We start from the raw sequence: 24549 nt of genomic DNA, 5'->3' as shown, positions 1-24549 counted from the left end.
AATTGGGTGGACGATGAATATCCTATCCCGAATGGGTCTTAGTGGTATTTTACCACTCCTTCGGTTGGACAGAAAGGAAGAAGAAAAGAATCCGGGAAAGATAACGTTAACGCAAGAACAAAACTCAAAGACTATTAATTTCCCCAAGTCAAGAACCATCTCACAACAAAGCTTCAAATCTATAGGCTACAACCTAGCATGGATAGCCATCAATCTGCCTTTTCTGATTTGTCAGGATAGTGAGACATTGCTGCCGGCAACGATACAAGTCTTTTTTCTTTGTTATTTGCTGAAACCACAGTAGTTGCCTGCTGAACATCACTTGCAGTATCCTCACTAAGGACACTTCCCGTCATCTGCTCCACGTACCGCTTGATGTACCCCTCACACTGTGAATGCTTGAGGATTTCAAGTCGCAGATCCAACAACTCGTATTGTAGCCTTTTGGTACCAGCCAACAGTTCCTTGTTCCTAGCGGCTTGCTTTTTCAGAGTCGATTCGTCCTGCTGGTTCTGTAGTTTTCTTTTTTGACGGCATCGTTTCGCTGCTTGTCGGTTACGTTTGAGCAGCAGTTCATGATGGGCTAGGGGCATTAATGGTTTTGATGGTTGCATGGTTGATTTGGTATTGGAGGCAAGGCTGCCATTTACCAGTTCAGGCTTCGGCTTAGTAGGTTCGATAGAAGCGATGGAGTTTTCTCTGTTCGCATTCGGGCCGTTGGGTTGTGCTTTCATATCCGAGGAGACGCATTCTTGCGTAGTCTTCAGATTTTCGGCCTGTCTCAAGGCCGATGGTGCAATGCACGATAGGCTAAATATCTCATTCTGTGATATGTTCTGGTTGAGTTGGAGGGGAGAATATGGTTGTATTGATGATGCGTCCAAGGTGAGGTTGACTGACTTTGGGAAGATCTGATTGAATTCTCCCAGTGACAAAACTGGCGGTGGTGAAATGAGGGGTAAGCCGCAGAAGGAGTCATCTTTTACCTCGGTGGTGATGGCGTCGAATGGGATAATGTTTACGTCGTCGGGGCCTAGACTGTCGATACCGTTGAGCCACGTAATGTTTTTGAGATTCCCCATTGTCGTCGTTGTTGCCGACTCAAAATCCAAAAACTTACGGAGACCTCGGATTGTTAATGTATGTGCTAGGTTTAAATGGGCTGAAGAATCTTTTGATCTGCCTGGCTATGTAAGTAGTTCACGGAGGAACGAGCAAAGTAAGCCCGGCGGAATTTCGTCTTATGTATACCAGTTTTCTGTAGATAGTGGACGAGGGTGGTTGGACGAGCGAATAGATCTACGACTCTGTCAAGTCATCTTACAAAATAGAATCCATTATTTACAGAGGGGCAAGATTTCAATCCAATAAAAACCCGTCCTCGAATTTCCCCGCACTGTCCGGTGACTCACTCTTTGGGGACAGAAATCGACCGGATATTTGGGCCATCGAGTGAGGAGGCTCGGGAGCCTAGTCACCTACCTCGACCCCTCAGAGTTTGCTTTCCTACTAGATCAAAATACGAATACAGTACATATGTACTTAGCCTAATGGGTGAGGTTTACAATCAATCGCGGAGCAACACACAGGCTACAGCAATTATATATTTCCATGCACACACATGTAGGTTATAACTACTACTTCCAAAAAACGGACTTAGAGCTTCGTCAAATCCTGTCGTGACCGAATTGCCGTTCGTGTTGTTAGGCTACCCTCGAGGCGCGCGGCTTCGAACTCGTTGTGACGCCCCGGCGAAGTCTAGAACGGCCTCGACCGCCCTAGCCCGGGACATATGTACCCGTCAACCTCAGGCTCTCGGTCACCACGCTCTCCAACTCCCTTGCCGTCGCTGCGGCCTGGCACCATCTTCACCCCATATTCGTAAGCTGCACCCCGAACGTGGTTTGTCTAATTTTTGTTGGTATATTTTGAGGAAATTGGCAGCTTTGAGGATTACAAAGTGGTCTCCGGTCACACTGTCAGCTCAGATGGGAAGTGGGACCCTAAGAACCGATTCGGTCAAATTTCTATCTTTTTTTTTTCTCATTTTTAGCTAACCTTAACTCATTTACTAAAAAGGAATTCTCTTTATTTATTTCATCTATGCCTGCCGACGAGAGTCTTTGATTTTTTTTTTGGCGTTGGCAATGAACACGTCTAGTTAGCAGGACGCAGGAAACGGCCACACCCACCGCCTTTCGCCGGAACTCATTAGCCATAAATCAGCACTTGCTAAAAGTGTCAGGACCAGTATGCATTCAGGACGAATAAGACAAAGCGGAAACACCTCAGGATAAAAAGATTGATTGATTGAATAGAAAACAAGCTGATGAACTGAGGGGGTGGTCAAATTCCACTAAGACCCTTCAGGATAGGCTTATTCGTCGTTCACCCAATTCGTCCTAGTATGGTTTCATAACAAGCCATAGTTCAATTAGAAGAAGAGACCCCTGAGATCGCTCAACCGATCTCAATACCTTCAATCAATCATCTGATTCTATTGGGCATGTTCGGTACTAGCCAGTAGATCAATTCCTCATCCTGACATAAGCATTCGATAGGGGGCAGGTTGAAATACCTCTGTATGTGCGTATACTCGGTGGAACACAAAGGAATGTGGGTTCCTGGGTAATTAATCCGCTTGCTAGTGGTAATTTACCACTGCATGCGCTGACATGTAAACTCGAGCTCCTGAGAATTGGAGCTTTCGCCTCCGCAGGCTGTGATGTCATCGCCATGATCAGGCGCCTCTCCTGGGTGTCATTAATTCTTCCTATCCCATACCTCGGACATGGCAAAAATTATTCCAGAGGGGCTGAGATCCACTGACATTGGCCTCTTTGCCATGAGAGCAGCCCAGATCGAGAAGACCAAGCCTGTGATTGCCTATTGGTGTGAGTCTCAACTCCCTGGATGCTGCAGTGGATGTTGGAGCTTACTGAAACGCCAATATCGCAGGCCACTTTCACATAGTGAATCAGATCATCGGACGGGGTCTTCATAAATCCAACGATGAAATTAAAACCTACACCACCAACCTGGTGGATAAGCTTGAGCAGGTTCGCCGAGTCCCCAAACTCGACCTCTTTCCTGCTCTTTACTACCTGCTCTTTACATGACTGACAACGATTGTGACTGACAACGATTGTGACTGACAACGATTGTGACTGACAACGACGCTGTGATATAGTTCAAAAGCGAGCATTCTGGCGATGAATCGGTGGTGGATAGCGTCGTGGCGAGTGCACTCGTCGAGCGCTTTGGGTTGGAAGTTTTCGCTCGCGCTGAAGATGCTATGAACGCTAACAAGGTCACAAAGTGAGCTCCCAAATGTTGCTTGTGGCTACCAAGATGCCTCTTCTCTGATTTTACTAGGCAAACCGCAGATACATTCCAGGCAGCGGCTCTATTTCTCGAACTACGTCAAATCTGGGGGGCTCTGGACCCGGAAATTGCCGGAAGGATCAAGTTCGGAAAGTATCATGCAGTCCGAATTGTGAAGGCGATCAGGAATGGCGAAGATCCCAATGCGACGAATCCTGTTCCAGAAGAGGAAGCACAAAAATCAATCGCCAATCTGGAAGTTCGAACATTCGATGGATCGGTAGCGGAACAGCCCTCTCCATCCAGACAGCCGCCAATCGAGAAAATTCCAGAAGAACTCGACTGTCTAAAAGGGCGGGAGCTGACCCAGGAATTGTCTCTTGATGAATCGCTTCACACTTCCCGAGCTTCATCACTTCAGTGGCCGCCTGCAACATCGAATCATGATATTCCGTCTGTACTCGATGATATCCCTGGTTCTCCTGCGCGAACAAAGGAAATCAGCAATCCACAACCAGGAGACTTAGAACTCTCCTCATCCCCGGGGACAATTGGGTACTCTTCTCCAGTGCCGGGCCTACCAGGTATTCCCGGGACCTCAAATACCTTGCACTCCTTTCCATCACCAACCACTGGTTCTTCAATCGCCGTACCGGCCTCAGATTCGTTCCATGAGCTATCGGGCACTAGCTCTCATATTCCGCATCCTGCAGCTGTGCCGTCCGGACCACCTCCAGTCCTACGTGCATCTCTGGCTCATGTGCCCACTGGACCACCAAGTCAACCATCACAGTCGGTCGACGAACAGTCTATCTCTCTGGCACAGAAACATGCTCACTGGGCGCTCTCTGCGTTGACATTCGATGACATCGACACGGCCATAAAGGAATTCAAGAACTCTCTGAGACACCTGGGTGCAGCGCGTTAATATTGCTCTTTTAAGACATAAAAGCTAAGGCAACCGATAAAACTACTCCCGTTATACATTGTGATCGCAGTAATACCTTAAAGATCCCTATATTAGCTGGCATTGAACTACTCGCGTGAAATGGGATCATTATTCCTCGGGACTTTCGCCACCCATCCGAATCAATTCCTCGTATGCCTTCTTCTTGTCCATTTTGGTTACACCAGGACTCTTCTGAGCTCTTAAGTAAATTAGGGTTGTTAGCCATATCACATCACTGTAGCCACTTTCATTGATTTCAGCACTGACGCTTCAGGTCCAGCAGGGAATTTGCTCAAGTTTTTGCTTTGATCACCTCTAGCATTGTATAGCCTTTTGCATGACTGGTCACAGTCAAGATCTTGATCAAGTTGTACTTGATCGGGTCCCTTTACCTCATCTGAGACATTTGGGTTGCTTAGTCCTCTGTATTGCAAATTGTAATTAGCGTTGGCCATAGACCCTCAGCGTTTAGTTGCCAGGTGGTAGTCCACGAACGACTTATAACCTCTCATAGCATCTGGGTTCTCTTCGGTATTGGACATGTCGGGGTTCCTAGCTCATCAATTAACTCCTAAATATATTCGTCGATTGATAATAGTGAACAATGCGTGAATAAAATGTGCAATGTCTTTATACCTTCTGATCTGTATTACAAAACTAGCGTGTTGTGTCGTCACGCATCCGTCATCTTCCGCCTTTAGGCATATGACGTAATTCATCACGGAAAGAAGGGAATTAATACAGTCTGTCGGAAGTTGTCGTTACAGTACGGACTAGTACGGGCATGGCCAATTGAGTACTTGAGAGTGTTGATTTTGAATACTACGGGAAGTACAGAATAGTTATAACTAGTTATGCGATGTGGGCTTAGTAAGATCGTTTAGAGCCATGCAATCATGGTTGAAAACAGGCATGTGGGGGTGCTGAATATTCCCCGGGCGCACTAGTAAAACTGCGACCCTCTTTTGTCGACACCATACAAAACTGTATGGTAAGGGGGGCACTTCAAATTGAGACTCCTTGCTATCTCATTCGTGCATGCTAATTAGGGCCCACACCTGCTCCGACAAAATAGTGGGCCATCCACGAGCTGTTATGCCCCTTTTGATAAGGTGGGTAATTAACAATCATAATTGGCTGCTTGTATATCCACCGGCTCTGAGGCGTGCGAACTATTCTACTGAGCACTGCCTTGTCATGACGATCAAGACCCAAGAGGACTCTCCTATTAGGGGAAAATTGGACCTAGATTGGCCCTGCTTGTTGAAATATCCTCGGGGGGGATTGGGCGATTCCTGGACTTTATAACCTAAGTCTCATAAGCTGCTCTCCCGAGCGCCGAGGGACGAAAAAAAAAAGAAAAGAAAAGAAAACCAATTTCCAACTGGGACACGCAACGTTCATTCAAAGTCATCCAGCATCAACCGCTTTCTCCTTTCATTCGAGCTCGGTCTGCCATATTTTCCTTTCAACTCCGCAGATTGCTCGCCATGGCTTGTTTCGGGGACAAAGACCGGTCGGCTGGTTTTTTGTCTTGTTAATCGAAGGCAAATCAGAGGTAGAAGATCCAGCAGGGGCGGACTTTTGGGTATGTGAGCCAAACCGACTGCTGTAACGTCTTTCAGTCAGATGACGAAGTGCCTCATCCGTCATTGATCCGACTAATTGTGCTGAATTACCCTGAGAAACAGCTCTTTTGATGTCGAACAGATCAGCCAAAGTAGTCACTACTACTTGATCGCTGTCGCCCTCCGCAATCACCTCTCCAATTCTGTATGTTTTCTGATTTGACACTTCACTTGCAACTCTGCATACCTCTAAGCACTGCTTAGAACTATTGATATCTTCTTGTAGACGAGCCCTCTCTTTCTCATCGCTAGGGTCGTTTTTCAAGATCAAGCTCTCCAGACGATTCCGGAGCTGACTTATGATCAATGAGAAGCTATCACGATTCTCATCCAAAGCTTGACGTGTGAGTAGTTGCGCTTGGAAGCGTTTGTCTCCATCATCTTCTGCGTTATTTTGTGATCGGTCTTGCAAAAGAGAAAATTCTCGGATTCCTATGGATTCGATGCAATGTCTCGCGTCTTCGCAAACACGAAGACACTGCTTGGTAACCTCGCGTTCGTCGTTTAAATCCACTGTTAAATCAGAAGAACCTGCGCTGTTGATGTTAAATCGTTCCACTTTCTCGTCGATTCGTTGCAGATGCAGCTCGAGATTATAGACTGTATCCTGAATCATCTCATTGTATTGCTTGAGGACGTCCTGGGATATTTTGGCGGCATGTCTTGGGGACACGTTAGCGAAACCTCGAGAATTAGGCAAGGTGACAAACATGTTAACGGTACCTAAGCCCACAGAAATTGTAGACTTGTAGCCAGATATCATTTCGATGAATTCGTTGATGTCTCCTCTCATGAATTCCATTTTAGTCCAGTCTCGAATGCTTGTTTTCGACTTTCGCCAAAAAGACTCCATCGACTCTTCGAACTCTCGACAAACTCTGCTGCATCGGTCGATTGGACTCTGCAGGAGCTCCAACATTGTAATTTCCTCGTCAATGACACGCGCCAAGGACTCCAGGATTTTTGTGAGGTCTTGAAGCTCATCTTGCAGCCTTCCGAGGGTTTTGTCACGACCTCTGTAGCGTGAGACAGCACCGTATAATGATTTTGTTGATTGAACTGCGGCTGTTATGACAGCAAGCGCTGAAGCAGTCATACTTATTGGATCAGCCATCATCTAAATCTTTTGCAGGCCCTTCTTGTTGATGCTATTTAGGGAGAGAAACGTATTGAAGGAGAATTGTTTCCTCGCCGGATAAAGGGCGGGGTAGGGGGCTTTCATCACGTGCCTAAACTGATTGGCTGAGTTTAGGCGTCGCCGAAACCCACGCACGAAAAACCAACATACGGGTTGGGTTGGGTCTTAGTCAGCAGATCCGCTGTCGGAGCAGCTGTGGACCTAAGTAGCATACACGAATGAGATAGCAAGGAGTCTTAATTGAGAACGTCCCTGTTACCATACGATTTTGTATGGACAATCTATCTACCGAATATTACAATCACGTTACTAAATACAACATATGACAAAACAAAGCTCCATATATTCCGACATGAAGAGAAGTTTGGAGTGCTCAGCTCGACCTAGTGAGCAAATCCCGACGAGGTTAAGCACTAAACCAGAAAGGGAACGCGAATGCAAAAGGTTTCAGAGGAAATTTAGCATGTAGCTGAAAAGATCAATGTGGCGGGCGCGCGATGAAGGGCGATTCTTATCCGCTCTCACTCTGTCTACGTAGCCAAACATTGAAAAATAGTTGGGCTCCATAGCCCCTCGGCGAAAATGTTCCAGCCGTAAACAATTTCTTTATCTTCTATCGGGCGCACAAGCATGATGTGCTCGCCGCTGGCTCAGCTAGTATCTAACTCATAGATCAAATCACAGTATTTACGTAGATATACGAAAGTGGTCGCTTATATTAGCCGATGTACTATGAAGTCGATACTCTTGGCAGGGCTAAGAGGTCCCTTTATCGCCTTCAGGCTCTTCCACCATTTCCTTACCCGTGCTGGAGCTAAAGGAAAGTGACTCGGAAGATTGAATTGAACCCCCGCCGGGACCAGCCTCGTCGGTTTTTTCCGGGGAACTTGGCGAAGTCGGGAATTGTATCACGACCATCAACGCAGCCACTCTGCCAATCAAGCTTTCTCCGCCCTCAGCACCCATCGCGGAGAAGGTGTGATCTGTGAGCAGGGTTGCGGCGCTGCCGCGGACTGAGCGGGTGATTGCGGACGCAGTAATGAGATAGACATCCACGAGGAAATTCCGCACTGCGTTCCGAGCTGGTGGAGAGGGTCCGATAATGAGGAAGATGGATTGACTGGAATGCGAGAGAGCTTTCCGAGATTTGATAACGAAAATTTAAGAAAGGTAATAGGTAATAGTTAATAGTACCTAGATCTGGTAGCTCAGCGACGAGGCGTGTTTGGTAGTATTGCGTAGTCGTGTGCAACAGTTCCATACTAGACGCTATACTTCATAAACGGCCGCCATATGGTGAGGAGTAGGGGAAGTCACACTCGAGAAGCTTTATGAATTACGAAGATGGAGGGTCAGGCAAGGATACAAGGACTCTGTGTAATCTATATGCAAGTGATTTTCACATCTCTACAGAATTCACAACTCGACTGACCTTTACCAGGATAATTGCTGCCTGAATGTTTAGGCTGTACATTGTGGCCCGAGAATCATGGCCACCAACACTCCCTGGTTTCCTTCCACTTTCACTCTGAAACTATTCCAACTTCAACTTCCCCAACTACTCCAAGAATCATGCCTTGGTTTTCCACATTCCCCAGGATCCCGCCACAAGGAATTTGATTCCAGCAGCCAGCCAAAGGATTGGAGCGATGTTCCCTGTGGCCTTGGTGACCCAGCCCCCAACAATGGCACCCGCCAGCGTTAGAACGAACGCTATGATACGACGGTCCCGCTTGTCGTTTCGCAAGAGAAACAGTTTCGGGTCCGACATCAGATCGCAGAGCAGACTGGTGATTACCACGGTCGGAATCTCGTTGAAGCCCAACGCACGACTGGCCACGATCTGTCCTGCCGACTGAAGACTAAGAAGCACGATCGGCACTTCTTGGTCCCATCGAGTGATGGATTGTGATAAATCGTCATCGAGAGCACTCGACACAACTCTTCCCTGAACGAGGGCAGCTGTTATGATGATGATGCAAGCTTGGATGAGGAAAGACAGCATCAGAGACCCCCGACGCCGTGCCCCAATGATGCGATTGAGCCGTGCAAAGAGGAAGCAGCCGATCACAAAACACACGATCGAGGTCAACGAGTGTGCCCATCCGAACGGACGCGGGTTTTGATTTGAAGCTCCCAGTCCCACGAAAATGGTATTCCCTGCAATGCGAGACATCATGGAATATCAGCATCTCTACACCATCTCAAGCTCATTGATTGCTGATTGTGACCAACATCGCGTTCATACCAGTTTGCATAGACACAAAAGTGTTATAGGCTGCTCAAGTCAGTTCGACCAGCCTCAACTTCCAAACCAAGCCAACAAGACGACGCTCGTACCCTTGTATATTGTACTATCCACCAAACCCGAAGTCAAGCAGCAGGTAAACAATAACAGGTCGGCATGGCGAGGATCGACCTCACCTCCCAAGAACCTGGATAATCCACGAAAAGGTTTCTCAGGTTGTTCCATTGCAAGTGACAGAAATCAGAATGTATGACGGGAGACAATTTGCTCTTGTTCCTATGGGGCTAGGAACTCGCCGGAATATGTGAGAAGCCTAGGCGAGGGTCCTCCCCTCCCTGTCGGTCCGTCGATCTCATCCTTTTTCGGGAACTCCTCTTTCTTCATATCGGGGATGTGTGTCCTTCTTGGCCTGAGGGGCAAAGCGAAACAACCCCCCACGGATGCTGGCTTCCAAGACGAGCAAGCCTGGGCATGGACATGAATCTCCGCCCGGAAAGACCGAACAGCCTCTGTCACCATTTAGCCTTCGGGTAGATCATTCTTCGGCCGCAATCTGAGCATTGGGCGGAGTGTCTGACCCCCGCCTGGACCGGATATTTTGCCTTGCACACCGGCTGAATAAGGTGGTCCTGAAGCGCCAAGAAGGACTCGGGGGAATTTGTGGTGACACTCAGCGGCTTGGCGCCGTATCTGGTCTTGCCCCTGAGATCCACCACACCACCCACCACACCACGGAAGTTGTGTCACAACGGCTTCTCGTGTGTGGGGGATAGAATTAAACTTCCAGCTTTGTTTGTGATCGTTCTGTCCCCTCTATGGGTCGTCATGGCCGAATGATGAGCCATAGCTTTATGTTCCTTGAAATTAAGTTATAAGAGCAACTTTGAACTGACGGATATACTCCCCTTTCCCCCTCCGAAAATGGAGGATACCACGCTGTTACGCTCCCATGGCTAATGTGGCTGCTGATCTCCCGAAAGATTAACTGCGAAAAACGCTTGGCGAACTGGGGTTTGAATAATTGAATCGCGGGCCAAGAATTATATCACTCCCGAGCACTGCCCCCTTCACCCCTGATAGGAATTTGCAGATGCAAGTGAGAATGCGACTCATGCGCAGCTGCATATGCATTTGCCGTCACTGGCGTCTTCAGACAGATTATCTTGCCTGTGTACTCCGTGTCAATTGCCTCTCTTCTGCCTCGCCTATCCCATGCTACTCATTTTGCCTTTGTCCGATTGGATCGCAGTTCCGTTATCAGGACCGGAGCCTGACGATTTCACCACCTTCTTCCATCCGTGCCGTAAATGGCTTGACCTTATCGGGAATGATAGTCATCCTAATATCTCCTCGGCGGTCTTCACGCCTTCATTTCCTGGCAGGAACTAACTGGGTTACCATGTCATCTATGCCTCCTTTCTAAGCCAGTACGACCCAAGAATGAGCAAATGATCAATTTCTGGCTTAGCACATGATGGGATGTTGCATCCTCAAGAGACCTAAGCCCTTTTTTTCGTGACCAGTGTCGGAGATCCGCTCGGGGTTATTCTGCGCAATTGAATTCACTCGAAAATCGGGCCATGCTACTCCGGATAGGAGACTATTGAACTATAAGTAGTGAGATCCGAAATTTGAATTCAAACCAAATCATAATTCGCCTTACAATCACACAAACTCTTTCTGTCTTTTCCCGTCGTTGTGCTACCGTCGGCACAATGACAATCACTATCACTGTTGAGAAGGATGGCTTCTATGAAGTCAATGGAATGCGCCATGAGCCTAGTGTCTCTCTTTATGTCATTCCCGCTGCGTCTAAGCTGCGTCGAATGCTGAAGGACTCCAAGGACCTCATTATCTGCCCAGGAGTGTACGATGGTCTGTCTGCTCGAATTGCCATGGAGCTAGGCTTCAAAAGCATGTATATGGTATGTCATGCGTTCTGGTTGCTCCTCACTTGGGCCTTGGGCCATAACTGATGTCAATAGACTGGTGCCGGTACAACTGCTTCACGACTTGGAATGGCGGATCTGGGTCTAGCTCAGCTTCATGATATGAGAACCAATGCGGAGATGATTGCCAACCTTGACCCATTTGGTCCTCCTCTTATTGCAGACTTGGATACCGGTTATGGAGGTACGTCTAGAAGGGCTTGCTCAAATAATACAACTAAACATGGATGTGGAGCTGACATGCTCAATTGCAGGGCCTCTGATGGTGGCCAAGTCCGTGCAGCAGTACATTCAGGCTGGCGTGGCTGGATTCCATATCGAGGACCAGATCCAGAATAAACGATGTGGCCACCTTGCCGGAAAGAAGGTAGTGGGCCGTGAAGAGTACCTGACGCGAATCCGGGCGGCCAAGTTGACCAAAGATCGCTTGCACTCGGATATTGTCCTCATCGCAAGGACTGATGCCCTCCAACAACATGGCTATGAGGAATGCATCGCCCGCTTGAAAGCAGCGCGAGACATTGGGGCAGATGTAGGTCTTTTGGAAGGGTTTACATCGAAGGAGCAGGCGCGCCAGACAGTGCAGGATCTTGCCCCCTGGCCTCTTCTCCTCAACATGGTAGAAAACGGTGCCACTCCAGTGATTACCACCAAGGAGGCGGAAGAGATGGGATTCCGAATCATGATCTTCTCATTCGCTTCTCTTGCCCCGGCTTACATGGGCATTCGGTCGGCTTTGGAGCGCCTGAAGACTGACGGGGTGGTCGGAACGCCCGATGGGCTTGGACCTCGTAAGTTGTTTGAGATATGCGGACTTATGGAGTCTATGAAGGTGGATACAGAGGCAGGAGGCGATGGCTTTGTGGACGGTGTCTAGGGAGTGATGAGAAATTGTTGATTGAATTTCTGTGCTTCCTCTTGTTTCGTAGCTAAATAGAGCCAAATCCTCGATAAAGCTATTTTGAACCTTGAAATCACAACTAGCCCCTACTTAAAGTGAACGACTGGAGAAATCCGCGGAGAATCCAGTTTCAGTGACAGTCACAGGATCCGGCTCGATTAGTTGGACGACTTCCTTCTCCACAGTGATCCAATTATTAGAGATTCATTGCAGAGCATCGGCCATATACTTTGCGAGACAGTCGCTTCAGTAGAGGATACCCCGGTCAAACCCCGCATTCGTTCTTCGAGGAAAGGTGTCCCCGGGCAGCTCCAACGGAAAAAGTATACAGATGCTTGACCGCTCAGGTCTCAGCTTGAACCTCGCGCATTCCAGTAGCAGGTCTTTCAATTGATGCTTCCTTTCCTTGGTATTTGTGAGAGTATACAACCCGAAGAGTTCGTCTATGTTTTGTGTAATCTGATCACAAATTTCGCCAAGTGCTTCCCCCGCGAGAGATGCCCCTGCAAGGCTAGTGGAAGCACGCCAGTGTTGCCAAACATGCGGTGGGACTGATATTGTTAGCACAAAGCCCCCGGTTAGGTCAGGTACGCTAACTTACAAGCTCTTGATACTTTGGTGTCAACTTCATAGAAAATTTCGTCATAGAATCTGCCTGGGAGGCCAACCATATAGCGGGAAAATATTCCATGGTGGATTTGCTCGGAGATGGCTGCCTGAATAACCTGAATAGTAAGAGCAGAATTGTTGTAGCTAAGCAGAGCTGCATCAAGACTAGCATTTTTTGTAGACTGTGCTGCATGGAATACTTGGTTGAAATGCCGTTTGGTCCAGTCCTCCAATCCCCGAAAAACCTTGCGCATAACTTCAACGACCTCACCATCGTCAACGCTTTCAGTCCATTTTGAAGCTCAGTAAGCTTGGCCAATGTCTGAGATTTCTCTTAGTACAGTCTCTGCATTTCTGCGTGACTCTTGGAGTAGCTCATTTTGCCGTCGAAGGCTCTCCTCTCCGATCAATCGCGCCATCCGCGCCGCGTTTGCTGTCTTCTCGGCAATTTCTAGTCTTTGCATTAGGCTTTGATTCTCCCGATGAAGATTCTCGATCTCTGCAACAAGATCAAATTGAGTTTCAATATCTGAGTAATTTAGCTTGTTCTTGAATTTGGAAATCTTGCCCTTGCTTACCTTCGAAAGAATCCCCACCCAAGTGCTCTGGGAACGTTTCAGGAAGGAAAGCCGATAAGACGCGGATCAGCGAGTTTCTCTGTACTGTGTTCAGGTGTCACAGATGGGTCTTATCTCTCAACGGGTCGTACCATGCGGTTGACGCGTAGTCGACGACCGGCGTGACGCATGCCTGGTAAAGCTGTCGCATCTGTTCAGGCCGCAGGTGCCGCAACCCACATAGAACGATGGTGGTTTTGGTTGCGCGCTTGATGGCCTGCTGTACGTGTTCCTTCCATCGTAGCTCCGGGTCAAAGACCACGCCCAGCAGATTCGTTGTGGGTGAGGGTTAAACAACTGTACCATTCACGACTATCTGGCCTTGCAGCCGGTCTCCTCTCTTCCTGGCGAGGTGAATGAGCTCAGTTTTCTTGACGACGAAGCAGGGTCCAGTTTGCCGTGCCCACGTCTCAATACGGAGGATATCTTCGGATTGTATGTTGGCCAGGTTCTCTTCGGCCGACCTACCCACTCGCCAGCGGAAGTAGTCGTCTATAAATGCCGAAGCGCCTCCGTGGATGGTGACGGGTTGATCAACTAGGTCAGCGTTGAAGAATGCGAATAGGATGGGTGATAGCGGCGAGCCCTGCGAGAGTCCCGCGTTGGCTAGCGGTGCTGTCTCGGTACGAAAATCGTCGAACCCTATCTTGAGCATGGCGGTCCGTCCAAAAGGTTGCAATCCATTTTCGTTCCACAGAGGGAATCCGTCTGGTTCGTAAACAGGCGTCTAGACTCATCTCGTTGGTTCCGTTAAATGCTCCCTTTAGATCGAATGAAACGAGGGTGACTACTTTGTGTTATACCATGCTTGGTCGATGGAATTCGAGAGTACCAGCAGCGTTTGCTCAGTGGTCCTTCCGGGGCTACCGCCGAACTGGGTGTCCGGCAGCAGCCCGTGCTTTTCTGAGAGATATGAAAGTCGTCGGGCGACGACTGCTTCCAGGAGCTTGCCTAGAGTGTTGAGGAGTGAGATCGGACGATAGGCACCTGAAATCAAATAATCTGGCTTCCCAGGCTTCCTTAGCACCACAATCTTCGTTCTCCGCCAGTGTTTCGGGTGGTACCCTAGGTTCACTGAGGTATTGCATATTTTGGTGATGACGCTCCTGAGGTGTGTCCAAAGCTGTTTCCATTAAAGCATCGGTAGATTGTCTCCTCCCGGGCGGTGGTTCCTTAAGCAGCTTTGAGGGATCGTTGAATTTCAAGCTCGGTGATAAGCTGCCACGGGAGTTCCAACGGGGCCGCCATGGACGCGTTGGTGACTGGCGTGTCCATTTTGGGGAAGAAGAAGCGGAGGAAGGCCTGCGCCTTGTCTTCGCTCTCGATAATTCCGTGGCTGCCCACCTTCAAGACCCCAAGCTGTCTCGGGATTTCATGTAGGTAGTAGCCTCCCAGGGATTTCTTCCCCGGTTTCGTCCAAGAACGTCCTCCAGTGTGATGTTTTAGCCTTTTCAATGGTCCAAGTCCAGGCTCGTCTTTCCCTAACGTTGCACAATGTTCCTACAATCTAGACGCAGCCTGTTGACAATGTCTTGTTGAACTTTAAAGTTTGGCATAAACCACCGCTTAGAGTAAGGAGTTGGGCGTGTGTCAGGTGTATACTGGTTCGCGGCCTCCGTTGTCGCATCTATGGGTTTCTGGACCATGTCGCCGAGGGTTGGTCGAGTTTTGATTTCTTTCATGGGTCGACCTGCTTAACTACCTCATCGCCAATATTGGTCCAGTCTGCGCGGGTGTAGGCCTTTTTTCCTGTTTGGTAAAGGTACGTTGGGTTTGGAGCTTCCATGGTCGGACCTGTAATTTTCATGGTAGAGGTGGCACTTGATGAGTCGATCCGGTCGGTTCGTCGCCGTCAGATCAATTGCGGAGGTCCTCCCTGGGTGTTAAGGGACCGGTGTGTTACTGTCCCTCTAGCAAGACAGCCATGTAGGCTGTTGGTCTGAAATAAATTGACTAGGTCGATTGCGCGTTACGGCGAAAGGTTCCAGAAGTAGGGCGGAAGAATCACGAGACTAGATCTTCTGATTCCCAGAGAATACGATAATCTTTTTGCTTCATGCTCATCTCAGAAAATCGAATCTCCGGGTCGTTCGCATGAGTCTTGACATGTTTCTTCAAATCATGGGGCCGCTTGTAAGAGTCGCCGCAGACATGGCATTCGTGAGGCTTGAACGGCACATGAACCCGAACATGGGAGGTAATATGGTACCGCTTGGCAGCAGTAACATTGCAGCTACCCCATTGGCATGCCAAGCTGAGGTTGTTAGTGGCCTTGCGGTCAATATGCCCCTCGCAGATGTGCTCCTGTGTTGCAATAACAGTTAGAAATTTCGGGGGCAACTGATTCGTCGACGAGCTTACATATAAGGCCTCGGCAGTGAAAAACGTTTCACTGCATCCAATCCATTGGCAGGGCAGTTCACGAAACCTATCTGTGGACGTGCGATTGACAGCCGCAGTGGCGGCCCCAGTACGGACGGCGGTCGAGGGGATAGAGATTGCAGTTGTCTTAATAGACGCGGCTTGCTCAGTGTCCACGACAAAGGCGGAAGTTATCGAGGTCTGCCGCGTGGTACTAGAAAAGCTGAAATTGCTTTCCGTCATGGTGCCAAATAGAGCTATGCTGACAGAAAGCCTCAGCACAAGTTCAGATGAGTAAAGACGTGGGGTCCAAACCAACCAACCTCTAAGAGTGGAAGGAAACGAATTGAGGTGACTTATTCTTGAGAATGCGGTAGGATAGGAAATATACTTTCCAGCATACGTGGTCCAGAGGTGAACGAGAGAGATAAGGTGAGAAACTAGGGAGAAGAAGAAAGGGAGCATGTCTACTCCGCCGAGCGCGTGCCGCGGGGAGGATAAGGCGGTGAATTTACGCGGCGTAACGCGTCGTTCCCTTAGTCGCGTGGGACGCATTGGCAGCTCCGTTCGAAGTCAACAAACTCCACCTGGTATGTATCAAAAACAACCTTGCATCTTTGGAATTATCAACGGGATAATTAGACCTTCGCGGCAACTGACTGACCATGAGCATCGCAAGTCTATTTCTGCCGGCGAGTCCGTGCCCCTCGGTGGTGACATAGATGAAAAGTGACTGTTCGGTCGGCTTTCGGCTGCATTATGCATAGCCTAGTTCGGAGGGAAACGGTCATCTTCATATCAGCGATTTGATAACATGGTTAGTTTGCTTCCAAAACGTCTGAGGGATGAGAACGTACTTTGTCAGCTTTGTTTCATGAAGTTGGTTATAGTGGCAGCTTTCAATGGTCGTCTGCATTGGGAAACTGCCAAGGCAGTTCATTACCAATGTTACTCAAACTATCGCTAATGATCAGCAGATGGCTCGATATGTTCGTTTGCAACTCACCGTTCTAGCGGCATCAATGAGATTCCCATGCCAGCCATCATACAGTATCTTAATTGGATTTGTGGGAACGGCCAGAACAGGCTGAAGTTCAATATATCTCACGTCAGCAAGATTTCCCGTGACCGAGGGCTACACATACTTGCTCTGAGTGTAGCTTCACTTCGAGCACGGGCAAGGTAGAGACGAGACAGCAGGCGTTAGCTCGATCACGACCTAGGGGTCCAGTATCAGTCCGTACCCAGAGGAAATAGATGTGGGCACAGGCTCATATTCTCCAATGTATAGCTGTATGCTTTTGCTGCTTATGTGGCCACAGGCAGTGGCCAGGCGGGTGTTCAATCATGCCAGGACAAAGAACCACTAGTGGCTAGTGAACAAAATATTTTGATGTTTTGTCCAGGGCAGGCTAGGAACTAACCTCAAAGCGAGTGCTCTCGCGGCGAGAGATCCGGGGAAGTTCTCATACCGCGGCCTGCCATGTCGCTTGCCCGGCTGCAACTGGGGGCTTGACAGAGCTGACCATCAGATTGTGGCCGATAACTCAATGCATCACTGGCTGATTCAACTTTCGGAGAAACCGTAGTCTTTCTCGGTGCTCGTCGCTGCTAGGTTTCCCTTCGTTCTTGTCGGATGCTGCGATAGCTCGGTCTAGCATGGGACCGGACTATGCCATCGTCGAGGTTTCGAATCGGAGGTGGGGCAAGAGGTTCATAGCCGTCGGAATACAGCAAGTCCCTAATACATTGACAGTTAACTTGTACCGGACAGGGTAATGCTGGAGAGATGAAAACACTTTGGAATTTTACCGTACGGCTAACCGGAGGCCATCAAGCCTTGCTGAATTGGGCCCGCTAAATACGCCAGGCGAAGTGGCCGCGCCAACCATGTCTTCAGAAACAACAAAGGCGCAATCATACTGGAAGTCAGTGGCTTGGCCCATCAGGCTGGTGCACCTGACTTAGTTGCAAGGATGATGGGGGAATACGGCTCGGTTCGTGTCGACTACAATAATCACATTCGCCCTATGGTGAGAAAGAGACATCAGCGATATTTCTGAAGAACAGAGAGCCCCAAACAGAAAGATTCCACACTGAGATTCAAAACGCAGTCCCGGGCGTTGGGAATAGGCAGTGGCAACGAATGGGGCAACTTACAAGACATGGGCTGGCTCATGGTAAAACAATCGGCTTCCTATACAGAGAATCGTCAGCACAGGCTAACTACTCTCGAAAATGCTATAGTGATCGAAACTTACTTTGCCAGCTACTACTGCGCGCGGCATTCGAGTTTGGTCGAGCCGGCTTGGTAGGGGACGATTTCGGTCTATGATAAACCATCAGTAGGTTGCTTATGGAGGCCCTTCATAACTCACTGTCTTCGCAACCTGGATTTATTATCGAGATCATTCTAGGTCCGTCGATTGAATTTCCAGAGGAACAACCGAGACGGAACTGATAATAAACATCTTCCACGTTAGCATGGTCTCAAATGATTGGGCAACCAAACTTACCTGCCGTTAATAGATTTCATTGTCGAGCATAGAAAGACTAGGAGCGATACAATAGGTCAGTTCGATCACAAGTGCATCACAGTTCGGGGTCGGGCCAGTCCGTACTGGAGGAGAGTAGCTGGCGAAGTCGAGAAGTATTCGATATTCTTTGTTCAAGGATGACAAGCGAATGCTTGAGAACGACTGTTCTGCTGGCGAGAGTTCGGGTACTTATAGCATTGCATCCAACCCTTACTCTCGAGTCGATGGACCAATCCTTGCGAATTGTGAGGGTCTCAACACCGCTGACCCTCAGATTTCAGCTGGTTCAACATTTACCCATTGATCTGATGCAATATTCGGAGGCATCGCGGCTTTTTCTTGATGATTGAGTATATGAAAAACCCTTCCTCACTGTTGGCACCGTTTCAACACTCCCGGCGGTCCGCAGAAAAGCGCCGACGATGTGTTTCAACATTCATCAACATGGGTTTGCACTTTATCGCTACCAGAGGTGGCACAACAGCGGCCACCTCATTCCAATCTATTCACTGATCATGGGCAGTGTTTCGCCGATCAAAACGTTGAATGATGTTTACGTCGTCGTCGTCTTTTTCCCCCTTTTTCTTTTGTTAGGGTTCCACGCGAGATCGAGGTCTGAGTTGCATGTAAGTGAGTGCCTATACGCAGTGACGGATCTGCCGATTTTGACAGCTCTTTTTTCTGTTTGTTTTCTGCTATCGCTACGGAGCAGAACTGTGCTATCTGCATTGCTTTTTGATGTCGCTATTGTTTCTTCAAGACCACAAAGTACCTGTTTGGCTCAGTTTCATTCCTGAGCGATAGACGAAGTTCCAAATTTTATTATTGTTCGAATATGATGTTCTAGTGCACTTTGCCAGCCCGGTCAAGCCATTGTCGGAGGAAATATCCCACGATCCGGAAACTGTTTTCGGGGCTACTTTGGACGCGAAGATGTGCTCGTATCCCGCGAGATAATCTACCCGCCGCGGCGGCGGCAGAAAAAGGGGTCTGTCTCGCAGCGCAGACGTTCAGGTCAATTCCTTAGGTCGCAAGCAGCTGCTTCAAAATCATTATATGCGACCGAGTCGCGGCATGGTGTAGTGGTGCCGAGGGTGTGTCATGCCGACCGAAGCCACCGATCAAGTTGGCATCAATGTCCTCCTCAGCTAGAAGCCTTTCGGTAATCTCGTAATATGACAAAAACGTCGACCACCAAAGCGGGGATTTGCCGTCATTATCTATACAGTTCACATCCACTCGAGGATGCCGGAGAATGAGGTCGACCACTTCCAAGCTTCGACTGCGGACAGCGAGATGGAGGGCTGTCGCACCATCACTGTCGATTACCGCCAAGTCAAGAACTTTCCGCCCCAGGAGCAGCTTCACAGCATCCACAGATCCATGCGGGACTGCCTGGTGCAGTGCCGACGCATCAGAGTGAGCATACATTGGCTGGACATACTCTTCCTCTCGTGAAAACACAGCCTTCATAAAGGGCCTATCGTATTGAAATGCCCAATCCCATGGCGAGCGACCAGAAACATCGTATGCGTAGGGATCACCACCGTTGGAGAGCAGCGCTTCCACCAAGTCGATTCGACCCCACCATACGGCGAAATGGAACGCAGTCTGGCCTCGTCGATGCCGGAGATTCACTGCGCAGCTGGGCAATTCCAAGAGAGCCCGCAGCGTCGAGCATGATCCATATGTAACCGCAAACCATAAGGCACTTTCCTGCTCTCGGTTTTGGATATTGATATCTAGCCTAGGGCTTTCCAGTAGGAGCTTGAGCACTGCAGATGAAGAGTACTTGAGAGGCCTCATGACCGGGGTTTTCGCACGAAAGAAAGCATTGACGTTTGCTCCGTGGTGAAGCAACATGAGCGTAAGATCAACATTGTCATCTTTGGCGGCCAGGCCCAGAAGATTGCTGTTCTGATATTCGATGTTGAATTGAAGGACTGCGGTTCGTAGTCGGTAATACAGCGCTCTGCAGGATCTTGCAAGAGCGAACTTTGCGCTACCATGTAGGTATGTGGTAATCATCAACACTATTTCTGGAGGCAAGTCTCCGATTTGAGACTATTAATCTGTTTAGTTTCCCATGGGCAATATGTCGTGAGGATAATTAACGAACCATGATGTAAAAGAAGTGTGAGAGGGTGTGAAATTGAGAGAAGCTTGTAGAAAGCCAAGAGACGAGCGCAGCTTTATGAAGGGCTCCAGTCCTCAGACCAGTCCATCCGACTAAAGCGTTTGCAGCTATAAATAGGTATTAGCACAGGGCTTCTGGGATCACTTCAGTGGTTCCAGGGGCCTACTATCTGATGCCAAAGTCACCATTGAGGCCCCAAGGCGCTTCGTTGCTCCTGGGAACGTGGAAGGTCTTCCCCGGGTCACTACAATTCTCTCAGCATGTCACAATTGATGTGACTCCAGACCACAGGCTATTTCTGTCCAGAGAATAAGGGGTGAAAGTGTCAGGGCATGCTGAGTGCCGCGACGCTCCAGATAATACCATGCATTTTCAGGCAGCATCGGATCCAGTATGCCGAAAGGGCTCACTACTTACCACTTTAGGAGCCGTACAGCTCGCCACCAAAGCCTTGAAGAATGTTAAAGAAAATACCGTCTGAAGAATACCATGGCCACGGTTGTTGGTGAATTTAAAGTAGACTCAGTGTCGCTTCGATTGCATTTCACTTTTATCAAAGTTTCATCCAAATCAAATATCCCCAAGCCACGAACTATCTCGACTGCTCCTCTTATTACAAATTGCTTCGCAATTTTGATAGAGGCAAAAGAATACATCTGCGATCAATCCAATTTTGATGGTTTATTTCCCGAAGCCATGACAGAACCTTATGGAATGGCAGCCCCATGCTCTAGAAAATTACGGCGGCCCTGCATCCCCTGTCGCAATTCCAAAAAAGGATGCAGTAGAGATATACCCGCCTGTCAGTCTTGCTGTGAACGTGGGCAACCGGATCTATGTTTGTATGAAGAACGGGTCCCTTTGGCCTTGGGACACGAGACAGTGCCGCCAACCCAGCCAGAAAACTCGAAGCGGCAAAAGGCTGTCTTCGAGGTCGAGCAGACTTATTATCATGAGCAGAATGACAAGACGATCGATGTACAAAAAGAGACCGGGAAAGTTGCCAATCAATCAGGGCATGGATGCCAATTTCCATCTACCAATGACGTCTTATCTCCAAGAGACTTCCAAGCCAGCAACGGCCTGATAGAAGATTGGAAAAACGAAGGCGAAGTGGTGACATCGCAGAAGTCACCTCCCAGTCCCGTCGGCCGCTTTCCGCTCAGTACAGGTGATCCTGAGGAGCGCCCGAGCTCTTTCGGCTCTTGTACAACGCAGCCATACTTTGATATGGCACTTCCGGTAAGTTCTGCAGTCTCGTTGTATATTAGCATTCACGGCTCACGCTATTCCAGGTTTTTTTGCCACCTCGGCTCCAACCCCAAATTCCAGCAACTGGCACTCCTTCAGCCGAGAGCCGCCACACCTTTCATCAGCTCTTACTGGTTCTAAACTACTTATTCATTACTGCAATGCTCCCTGGAAATGAAGGCTCCTTGTGGGCCATAATATACCGGAGTGACTATGACTGGGAGAAGAGTTTCGTCTTGCAGTACAGTCAGTTGCAGTCCTGGCTCACTGATATCCGCGACGCTTTAAGCGAATCTCAGGGCTTGCTTACTATGTCCTACGAAGACTTGGAAATGCAGATCCGGTATATTCTATTCCTTCTCGGACAATATTCATGGCAAGAGTCTAGCTTTGTTCAAACGTGCTTCGAACGACCCTGTTTTCCTTACAGACCATTTGGTGTGGGAGCCAGTATCGCTCTGATATGCTACGCTTTCATGGGCATTGATGCTCTGTCTATACGGGGCTACGAATCGAAAGAGATCTGGTTACGTGACGAGCTATTCTGTTCTGCCATGCTGGAGCATCTGAGATTGTCACCAATATTCTCCTCTGACTTCTCGATGGGGCAGCTGCAGTCCATCCTCACAAGCCTTCAAAGGGCGTTCCAGTACGAAGAAGTCAGAGTTGCCGCGGTACTGCCCCAAAGAATTGATGTGAGAAACAGAGCGGAGGTGATAGACTATTACACGCATGCATTCTTATCGTTAGATCCGCTCCTTCTTCTCAGAATCTCTCTGGTTTGGGGGATTAAGCCATTTGCTAACTGCACCAATCGTGATTTGGCCACCACCTCTGCAATTTTGTTCTACAGCAAAAGTCTGATCCGAGATCTAGAAAAAGATATCAAAATGATCCCTGAAATTATGCAATCAAAGCCCGATCGCATCGTGGTCACGGAAATGTTTCATGTCAAAGCGTGGCAGGAAATCCATCGGGCTGGCGGCCGAAAAGAATTGTATATTAATGTCTTTTATGTTTCTGTCGGACCTATGGCACAGCGGATGACCTAGAAGGGGCTGGTAGATTGACTGGATGATCAGATACGAGAAAAAAAATCTATTTGCTAAGTTCGAATAGAAAGGTCCATTTTGAAGACTTTTGATCGTATGTATCATAACCGAGAGAGTAGGCTGCGGTAAAAGTTATGGGAAAGAATCATGCATGCCCTGCCGTGGTAAAAAGTACTGAACTGACCGAACTCGGTTTGATGGCATAGCTAGCCCGGTGGCTATTATTTCCTATGCAGCGAAGGCAGTGCCCAAAAAGACTTCTCTGTGGCGAGACTGAGAACCTCTTTCCACAATCACAACGTTTCAAACTTTGGCCTCCCTGCCGGGGCTGACAGGGGTCGAGAATAGTGTTTGTGTATCATTAGTTGCTGCACTGGTGAAATCAGTTCAAGTCTCAACGGCATAATGCTAGGTGAATCATCACTGAATGATCTAAATTATGATCCATCACCATCTAATTTCAAAATCTGGTTTGGAGAACCGCATAGCTGCATAGCTCGGCGTGATTGCTTTTCTCTCGATATCATCTTACAAAGAAATGTCTTGGTTGATTTTTTTACACTACATCACCCCCCTATACAAGACTTTGGATGGCCAACTTGTCCATCCCAGCTTCGCCGCATTGCTTTCAGGCCCGTTCTGTATTCACGACTACGAAAAAATGGATCTCGATGGCAAACCATTGTACAGACACTCAAAGCTCGACTTCAATCGCTTCCGTAAAAAGCCCGTCGGTATGTGATATCTGATTCCGGTTATGGCAAACATCAATGCTAATCCTGATCAAGACAAGCCTCCATCTCCGATGCATCGCTCCTCTGAAGCCTTTGTGAACCGGCTCCCTTTTCTATATTCGAAAACCGAGGAGATTGTCTGGAAATGGGAGCAGTCCAAGCTCTGTGGCCAGAGCATCAACACTACCCTGCAATCCACCATCATGCCACAGGATCACCCTTCCAATAGACCTGACAGGGCAGACAGATTCGTTTCTATGCTGAATGGGAGTATCGTCGTGAAGCCTCCGGCCTACCTGACGAATCTGAAGCCGGAGGATTATCAGGTGGGATTTCTGCATACAGAAAACCTGACAGATATGAAGATCATTCTCCTTGGGCTACCCGAATGGAAAAGACCTTCCAAAGTCCGGGAAAGCATGCTTCGTTTTGAGAAATTGCTGGCCGGGAAAAATTTTCCACTCTTCTACAATTGGTCAACCGAGTACTGGATCTCAGATTCGGTCATTCTCGATCCACGGTCAACCAATGAAACTGAGATGATCAGTAATGGAAAACGGACGGCAAGTAGTCAAGATTTGAGGTACCTTTGCGCTGGCCTTCCATCAACCACGATAGGGCCTCTTTTCAACACGCTTGTGACCTCGGGGAATGCAGACCCAGCCTGCTTTGAGTATTCGATGGGGTTCATTTGGATTCATGCGTCGATAGATGGGAGGAACTTCGAGATACAGCTTGACACCTCTATCGATCCGTCTTGCGATCGCGTTGATTACATGCTACAACAGATGAGAGACAGGTCGTGGTTGGTTCAGGCAAAGCTAGCGATCAAGCTCGAGAGGTCCAGTAGGGTGAAAGCCGCTATCTCTGTTCAGGTTTTGGGCGTTTCTCAAATTCGCGTCACTTCTACTCATAAACCAATTACTCATCGGTAGGATGTGTTTCGCTTTCAGAGCCAGATGTCATACCTTTCGCCTGGGCCATGCTATTTGTGTCAAATATCTCCTCGAATTCCACCGTTTTCCAATACTTACGTCATTCACGTCTCGTTGCGCCGTACCGAAAAGGCTCACCGAAGGGACAAATTGGTATTTAGACTCGGCCACTGAGCAAA

At 48.6% G+C, this 24549-nt stretch overlaps 7 protein-coding genes across 7 annotated transcripts; 2 read left to right on the top strand and 5 right to left on the bottom strand.

Moving 5' to 3' along the window:
- Positions 1-209: 209 nt before the first annotated feature.
- On the bottom strand, positions 210-1082 carry N7509_000389 (bZIP transcription factor; the record flags this gene model as incomplete). Its single annotated transcript, XM_056625036.1, has 1 exon — positions 210-1082. One exon carries the CDS (start codon positions 1080-1082, stop codon positions 210-212), a length of 873 nt encoding a protein of 290 aa, XP_056493618.1.
- Positions 1083-2791: 1709 nt separating this feature from the next.
- On the top strand, positions 2792-4252 carry N7509_000388 (VTA1 family vacuolar protein sorting-associated protein; the record flags this gene model as incomplete). The annotated part of the gene is made up of 4 exons (XM_056625035.1): positions 2792-2894; positions 2959-3059; positions 3191-3318; positions 3376-4252. The coding sequence occupies 4 exons, from the start codon at positions 2792-2794 to the stop codon at positions 4250-4252; spliced, it is 1209 nt and encodes a 402-aa protein (XP_056493617.1).
- A 129-nt stretch (positions 4253-4381) lies between these two features.
- On the bottom strand, positions 4382-4815 carry N7509_000387 (Con-6 family protein; the record flags this gene model as incomplete). Its single annotated transcript, XM_056625034.1, has 3 exons — positions 4382-4472; positions 4541-4696; positions 4769-4815. 3 exons carry the CDS (start codon positions 4813-4815, stop codon positions 4382-4384), a joined length of 294 nt encoding a protein of 97 aa, XP_056493616.1.
- An 895-nt stretch (positions 4816-5710) lies between these two features.
- N7509_000386 (uncharacterized protein) lies at positions 5711-6997 on the bottom strand (the record flags this gene model as incomplete). Its single annotated transcript, XM_056625033.1, has 1 exon — positions 5711-6997. The coding sequence occupies one exon, from the start codon at positions 6995-6997 to the stop codon at positions 5711-5713; it is 1287 nt and encodes a 428-aa protein (XP_056493615.1).
- Positions 6998-7795: 798 nt separating this feature from the next.
- N7509_000385 (uncharacterized protein) lies at positions 7796-8300 on the bottom strand (the record flags this gene model as incomplete). Its single annotated transcript, XM_056625032.1, has 2 exons — positions 7796-8121; positions 8234-8300. 2 exons carry the CDS (start codon positions 8298-8300, stop codon positions 7796-7798), a joined length of 393 nt encoding a protein of 130 aa, XP_056493614.1.
- A 309-nt stretch (positions 8301-8609) lies between these two features.
- Positions 8610-9218, bottom strand: N7509_000384 (YoaK family protein; the record flags this gene model as incomplete). The annotated part of the gene is made up of 1 exon (XM_056625031.1): positions 8610-9218. One exon carries the CDS (start codon positions 9216-9218, stop codon positions 8610-8612), a length of 609 nt encoding a protein of 202 aa, XP_056493613.1.
- Positions 9219-11002: 1784 nt separating this feature from the next.
- N7509_000383 (isocitrate lyase/PEP mutase family protein) lies at positions 11003-12113 on the top strand (the record flags this gene model as incomplete). The annotated part of the gene is made up of 3 exons (XM_056625030.1): positions 11003-11212; positions 11273-11420; positions 11491-12113. 3 exons carry the CDS (start codon positions 11003-11005, stop codon positions 12111-12113), a joined length of 981 nt encoding a protein of 326 aa, XP_056493612.1.
- Between the last annotated feature and the right edge of the window lie 12436 nt (positions 12114-24549).

Source organism: Penicillium cosmopolitanum (genome assembly GCF_028827165.1).
Source record: "Penicillium cosmopolitanum strain IBT 29677 chromosome Unknown utg000003l:1.0-3747932.0:1.0-3751027.0, whole genome shotgun sequence".
Taxonomy (NCBI): Eukaryota; Fungi; Ascomycota; class Eurotiomycetes; order Eurotiales; family Aspergillaceae; genus Penicillium; species Penicillium cosmopolitanum.
The sequence above is the reverse complement of the archived record's forward strand: the minus strand, read 5'-3'. Positions and strand labels throughout refer to the sequence as shown.